The following is a 7,464-nucleotide window of genomic DNA, read 5'->3' on the forward strand; positions in this document are numbered from 1 at the left end:
GAGAATTTCAGCTGGTTGTGTGCTACATTGACACCCACCATCTTTAGTGTTCTTGGGTCAGAGCCATGTGAGCAAAGGCAGCAAAGTTTGTCACCTGGTCTTGGGACTGGTGTATGGAGGGGAAGGGTGGCTACCATCTTCCTAGTTGTTCCTCAGCTGCATTTACTGGCTCCCCTTCCCTCGTGCATCCAGAATAAACTTCTTTTTTCACCCCTAAATGTGTTCTCCCTCCCTACTCTCTGCCTCATTCCCTCTCTTCACCATTCTTCACCCTTTTGACTCCTTCACTTTTTAGCCATTTCCATCATAACCGTGCAGTCCTTCCCTGAATTCATTTACACGAAACTTCTTTACTTCTGCCCCTTCTTTTTTGTCCTAGTTTTGGCAGGTTGTCAGCTGCCTGCTCGTGATCCCCCTGAAGCATTTACATTCCTGTTAGTGCAAGGAGGGGGAACAAGTGTCATCCCTTCCCTGCCAAGTACAACCGGGGGGGGGGGGGGATTAATTAATTAATTGATTAATTATGCCCCGCCCATCTGGCTGGGTTTCCCCAGCCACTCTGGGCGGCTTCCAACAAAATTGTAAAAATACAATAAAACATCAGACACTAATAGCTTCCCTAAACAGGGCTGCCTTCAGATGTCTTCTAAAAGTCAGATAGTTGTTTATTTCCTTGACATCTGAGGTGAGGGCATTCCACAGGGCGGGCGCCACTACCGAGAAGGCCCTCTACCTGGTTCCCTGTAACTTCGCTTCCCACAGGGAGGGAATTGCCAGAAGGCCCTCGGAGTTGGACCTCAGTGTCTGGGCTGAACGATGGGGTGGAGATGCTCCTTCAGGTATACTGGGCTGAGGCCGTTGAGGGCTTTAAAGGTCAGCACCAACACTTTGAATTGTGCTCGGAAATGTTCTGGGAGCCAATGTAGGTCTTTCAAGACTGGTGTTATTTGGTCTCGGCCGCCGCTCCCAGTCACCAGTTTGGTGTAGTGGTTAAGAGCGGCAGACTCGTAATCTGGGGAACCGGGTTCGTTTCTGCACTCCTCCACATGCAGCTGCTGGGTGACCTTGGGCTAGTCACACTTCTCTGAAGTCTCTCAGCCCCACTCACCTCACAGAGTGTTTGTTGTGGGGGAGGAAGGGAAAGGAGAATGTTAGCCGCTTTGAGACTCCTTCGGGTAGTGAAAAGCGGGATATCAAATCCAAACTCTTCTTCTTCTTCTTCTTCACCAGTCTAGCTGCCGCATTCTGAATTAGTTGTAGTTTCCAGGTCACCTTCAAAGGTAGCCCCACATAGAGCGCATTGCAGTAGTCCAAGCGGGAGATAACCAGAGCATGCACCACTCTTGTGAGACAGTCTCCAGGCAGGTAGGGTCTCAGCCTGCATACCAGATGGAGCTGGTAGACAGCTGCCCTGGACACAGAATTGACCTGTGCCTCCATGGACAGCTGTGAGTCCAAAATGACTCCCAGGCTACACACCTGGTCCTTCAGGGGCACAGTTACCCCATTCAGGACCGGGGTGTCCTCCACACCCGCTCTCCTCCTGTCCCCCAAAAACAGTGCTTCTGTCTTGTCAGGATTCAACCTCAATCTGTTAGCCTCCATCTATCCTCCAACCACCTCCAGGCACTCACACAGGACCTTCACTGCCTTCACTGGTTCTGATTTGAAAGAGGTAGAGCTGGGTATCATCTGCATACTGATGAACACCTCTGATGATCTCTCCCAGCGGCTTCATAAAGATGTTAAAAAGCATGGGGGAGAGGACGGAACCCTGAGGTATCCCACAAGTGAGAGCCATGGGGTCTGAACACTCATCCCCCAACACCACTTTCTGGACACGGCCCAGGAGGAAGGAGCGGAACCACTGTATAACAGTGCCCCCATCTCCCAGCTCCTCCAGACAGTCCAGAAGGATGTCATGATCGATGGTATCAAAGGCCGCTGAGAGATCCAACAGAACTAGGAAACAGCTTTCACCTTCGTCCCTAGGCCACCAGAGATCATCGACCAGGCAGTTTCAGTTCCATGGTGAAGCCTGAATCCCGATTGGAAGGGATCCAAATGGTCTGCATCCTCCAGGCGTGCTTGGAGTTGTTTAGCAACTACCCGCTCAATCACCTTGCCCAAGAATGGAAGATTTGAGACTGAGCGATAGTTGGCTGTATTTGCCGGGTCTAACAATGTTGTTTTAAAACAAAATTAAAAATTAAAAAATCCTTCCAGTAGCACCTTAGAGACCAACTAAGTTTGTTCTTGGTATGAGCTTTTGTGTGCTTGCAAGAATGGAAGATGTTTTTTTAAGAAGCGGTGGGTCTGGGAAGGCTCCCTCACAGAGGTCCCTGAGTGGCCCATTTGCTTTCCTAGGTGACGGTGTCCCCTTGACCGTGTCCACGCCAAACCGCATTGCCATGCCTGTGGCCTTGGCGAATCAGCAGGCGGCTGTGACGGCAGCGGCACGAACTGCTACCCTGGACCAGCTAAGGGAGAGGCTGGAGTCTGGGGAGCCCGTGGAGAAGGTGGCGCGGATGACGGAGGAGGAACAGCGCTTCATCCAGCAGGCCTTTCAGCGGAACCTCTTCAGCATGGCCCGGCAGCTGCCCATGAAGATCAAGATCAACGGCCGAGGTGAGGCCGCCCTGGCTCTGCAGCAGCCTTTGGACTATAACTCCCATCAGCCCCAGTGAGCGCACGTAGTTCAAAGCATCTGGAGAGCGTCAGGTTGGCAAAGGCTGATGGGAGTCGTAGTCTAAAACTGGTCCCCAAAGTGGGTGGTAGCATCCCCTGGGGGGTGGGGTTCCCTAGGGGGCTCTAAGAAGCAGGGGGGCACTGGAGGTGGTGATTTAAATCTGCTAAGTGACCTTAAACCAGACATTGGGAAATGGGTGTCACCATCAAGCCCACCCATCGCATTAAGAGTTTGCTGAACAGGGAAGCCATGACAAAATGTGGTATCTTAAGACTTGCTCAGGGACTGACAGGCTTATCTCATATCAAGTTCATCAATTAAGCTGAATTAATGGAACTAGCTTTAATTGGGTGTTGAATAAAAGTGCAATTAATTGCTGCTGGTTTGAATCTTATTGTGTTATTATCTTCCTGAGTGGGCTGTGCAGACTGCTATTCTGAATAATGCTTTTTGGAGGGTAGGGACTTGATGCATGGGGGAAGCACAGTAGTCATCACAATGTCCTGGCCTCCCCCCTGCCCAAGAATAGGATGCGAGCAGATAGATGCAACTTTTTTGGTTTAAACCAGTGATGAGAAAACCACAGCCCTCAGACCACACTTGGCCTTGTGGGAGTTTTTACCCCTTGAGAATCACCCGGCTTCTTCTCCTCACTCCTGACCCCCTTGGAGTGGACGAGAGAGAGTTGAGCTGTCCCTTCCCAATAAAGCTGGCTGGGCAAGCAGTGCTTTTTTTCAGCCGGAACTCAGTCCTGGCACCTCTTAGGTGGGTACCCTTGCCATCCTAAGAGAACGAGGGAGATGTTCTTGATGCGTTCCAGCACCTCTTTTTCTAGAAAAACAGCACTGATGAGGTGCATGTCAGAAGTCTCATGAGATGTGCAGGACTTGCTTTGCCACTGATGCGTCTTCATCACCTCAGCCACAGAGGCATGAGTATAGAATGGTAGTTGGAAGGGACCCAAAGGGGTGAAGAGAACGGCACGTCTACAGGGTCCATCAAAGTCAGCTGCATGTAGGAGGAGGAGGAGGCTGGGGGTCATTGCCCAGCCTCAAAGCCCACCGCCAGCTGGGATGTGGTGTTTTCCAGGTGCAGGGATCAGGCCCGCATGCTGAACAGTTTCCACGCCAGATGTGACCCTCAGTCTAAAAAAGAAAAATCGCCATCCCTGGTTTAAACACCTTGTGCATGGTTTCCTGTATCCAGTGTTTCCCCAGCTGGTACTTTGAGCCATTCAGGGCCCATTGTTTCCTTCCATTTATTTTAATGGTGGATCAAGGCATAGTGCAGAGCAAGGTGGAATCTCTACCAGTTGACCAACCATCTTACAACTATCAGGTCTGGAGAGGTGAGAGAGAGAGAAATGCCCAAGCCGGGTCTGTCCTATGCAGTGGGATGAGCATAACACAACTCACACTAGTCTCTTGTCTTCCCCCACCAGAGGATAAATCAGATTCAGCGGCGACATCAGCAGCACTGAACTGGACCCCGTCTGGCTTTGGAAGCATTAATATGTCCGTGGAAATCAATGGCACAATCTATGCTGGTGAGAGAGAAAGAGTCCACTTCTGAAATGGGGCAAGGGATCGAAGCAGGTGGATCCCTTGGAATCAGCCACCTGATATTTGGAATAATCCAGCTTCAGGCTGAGCATTCTGCCAAGCTGCGGAATGGCTGGTCTCTGGAGAACAATTCAGAAAAAATCCTCTGATCACACACACACACACACGGCTGTTGGTACTCCATTGCCGCTCTGAGGAAGCCAGAGTAGAGAGGGGCACGAATGTGGGTGGCTTTAAAAGAGGAGAGGGCTATTGATGACTCCTAGCCAGGATGGCTATGCTTCTGTCTCCACAGATGGATGCAGCAATGCTTCTGAATACCAGTGGTTGGGAACCACAGGAGGGGAGAGGGCTCTTGTGCTTGGATCCTGCTTGCTAGTTTCTCACAGGCATCAGGAAGGCCACAGTGAGAACAGGAAGCTGAACTAGATGGTTCCCCTTTGGCCTGAACCAGCAGAGCTCTTTTTGCATTCTTGTGTTATCCTTGGCCTGCTAATCTTCCTCCCTTCTCTCTGCCCTGCAGGGGTCCTGTTTGCCCAGAAACCTGTCGTCCACCTCATTGCCGGATCCAGCACGCAGAGTACCGGCGGCGGCAGCAGCAGTTCCTCCCACTGTTCACCCAGTCCGACCTCCTCCAGGGGCACACCTGGTGTTGAGCCCTCAACCAGCTGGTCTCTCTGAGGGGGAAGCAGGGAGGAGATGCTCTCTCTTTCCCTGGCCCCAAGCGGTCCTGCCGGTGACCTCGCCTCGAGGAGCCCGCTTAGAAGACCAGCCAGTGGCAGAGAAGCAAAGATCCTGTGCTGGCAAGGATCCTGCCGAGGTGGTCTCTTGCTGCCCATCTCACCTTTCTTCAGGTCTTGCTGTGTCCTCGGTGGGAAAAGGAGGGCAAGGGGGCGGGGGGCGGGAGGGGACACAGGGCGTGTTTCAATCAGGGATTCTCTTGATGGGCTGTGTGAGTTTTTGTAGATGACTGAGTATCGCCACTGTAGCAAAAGGCGAAGGCAAGAAACCCGTTTTCCCATGCTTCAAACGACCCTTTTCCCCTAACATGACTGCAGTGTATTGACAATCCTACCCCCAGAGGCAGAGGGGGAACATAGCTCTCTTCTCTCATATACCACCCCCACATCCTTGAATTCCTCTCTCCAGCTTGCTTTTACACACAGAGACACACAAACCCATATTTGATCCCTCTGTGTGTTAATGTGCAGGTCTTACTGGGTCTCTTTCCTCTTCCCAGTTAGCCAGCCTTGACTCAAAGGGCCAGTGCATCTCCTGCCTGCCTCTCTCCTTAGGTTTGGCCTGCTAGCTTCCTTTGGTGTAGTCTGACAGCATGGAAGTTCCCTTTCGTGCTGCTTCTGCAGCATTAAGCAAGGCCCCTGGGAGGCTGGACAGGCCTTTGGAGGAATCTGCTCCAGCTGCCCTTCACAGCTTTGCCCAGCCTTCCCTGCAGAACTGGGGCTCAGGCGCCAGCATTGGCAGGTTCTTCCACAGCCTCACTCCTATCCAGCCTCCCCATGAGGTCAAGTTGTGCAATTCTATTTCTCCATTCTTTCTGCCTCAGGGGTGGGTGGGAATGCATGGAATTATTATTATTATTTTTAATTTTTAAAAACTCTACCAGTCAGAAAGCTAAAGGTGAAAGTGGTTAGGGGCTCATCTAGGTCAGGCACATTTTATGGCCCACCCACCCTTGCTTCCCTGTCTCCCCCCAAATGTAACTGGGATTGGGCATCTTGATGCTGAAAGAACAAAACTGTTCTTGCATTGCTGCTGCCTGTGTCCACTCACTTAACACTTGCCGAGAATCCTCTGTGATCCCAGCCTATCAAAGGGGGATTGGCTGCTTCCTTGTGCATTGGTGGGGCCAGCCCTAATTGACTGCCCCACAGCCCCAGAGGCTTCTGAGCACCTTCCCCTACATCTTCCCTTCTAAAATCTTGATGAGGGAGCCATGTGCTGTTCCTTAGGACAGATGAACTCTTCTCAGTTGCTTCCCCCTCCACACTTAGCACTTCCTTGTACCTCCTCCCTTGAACTTCTGCCTGTTTCTGCTTCCTCCTTGTAGCAGAAGCCTGTTGCACCGGCAGCCCCCACCTCCTTGCCAACAGGGATCAGCCCTCCCTCTCCTACCTTGACGAGTCTCAGTCATGCTACAGATCTGCATCAGCTTCTCCTGAGCAGATGAAATACCTCAGAAATATGTACTTATTGCTGTGTTGTTGTTGGGTTTTATTTTACCTCTTTCTCTCTTCTGGAAGGATTTGCATATGTTAAAGCTTCTTTTTATATGTCTTGTTGACTGCTTTTTATTTTAAATTTTATATATTGTAGCACCAAAGACACACCAAAAAAAGGAGACCCCTGAGTTGAAGGATCAGAAACCTTTGATGTCCTCAAAATAGCATTGAAGCACTTGGCTCATGGGGTAATAGGTGGTGGTGGAAGATGCAGGTTAATTTCTCAGGCTGACTTTCTCTCTTTCCCTCTCGTTGGTTTGATGTTTTCTTTCTCCTTGAAGGACTTATTAGTTGTTCAGGATTTTCAAAACAATCCATGTTAGGTGCATCTCAGTCCCAAAACAATGAGAGGACTGTTTCCTTATTACCTTTAAAGTGAAGTCCTGGGCTGCAGTTCTGATTATTTCTGGCCTCTTGAGAGCTCGCTGGTTCTCATGCGATTCTAACCCAAGTCCTGCATGGTAGGTGGAGCTCTGGAGGCAGCTAGGCCCTCTCAGAAGTGCAGGTGTTTCTCTTCCCTCCCCTCTCTTCTTTTTAAAGGTTCCCTCAGAGGGAAAGCAGAACCCCCAGCTTGGAAAAGCTAGGCACATCTGTAACTGTGAAGCTACTGGGAGTGGTTGAAGTGATGTTTTTTTTCCCGGCTACAAGAAATAGATTAGGGGACACACGTGCACCAAATCCTCTTCCTTCCACGATGTTGCTTTTGGACAAATTCCTGCAGATAAAAAATACGCCCTTGGGAGAGAAACTATTTGTATTTGAAGGGTGCATTTAAAATGCATTATGTAATAAATAAGAATGTTCCTTTCTGGACACATCTTTGAGCACAAGAATGGACCACCTGGGAAGGCAGTGGACTCTCCTTGGCTGTGTGTTTTTTAAGCAGACGCCGGAAAGCCACCTGTCAGGGATGCTTTAGTTGTGATTCCTGCATTGCAGGGGGTTGGACTCAGTGGTCCTTGGGGGTCCCATC

At 50.5% G+C, this 7,464-nt stretch overlaps 1 protein-coding gene across 2 annotated transcripts in view; it reads left to right on the forward strand.

Annotated features, from left to right (window-relative positions):
• The window catches only part of ARID3B (AT-rich interaction domain 3B), a 52,372-nt gene extending 46,224 nt beyond the window's left edge, over window positions 1-6,148 (forward strand). For both annotated transcript variants that reach the window (XM_033161341.1, XM_033161342.1), the window contains exons 7-9: window positions 2,368-2,628; window positions 4,131-4,235; window positions 4,775-6,148. In XM_033161341.1, coding sequence (XP_033017232.1) covers window positions 2,368-2,628; window positions 4,131-4,235; window positions 4,775-4,932 — 524 coding nt within the window. In that variant the 3' untranslated portion in view covers window positions 4,933-6,148. The remainder of the gene's footprint in view (window positions 1-2,367; window positions 2,629-4,130; window positions 4,236-4,774) is intronic.
• Window positions 6,149-7,464: the final 1,316 nt, after the last annotated feature.

The sequence above is a fragment of the Lacerta agilis genome, chromosome 9, assembly GCF_009819535.1.
Source record: "Lacerta agilis isolate rLacAgi1 chromosome 9, rLacAgi1.pri, whole genome shotgun sequence".
NCBI classification, from domain to species: Eukaryota; Metazoa; Chordata; class Lepidosauria; order Squamata; family Lacertidae; genus Lacerta; species Lacerta agilis.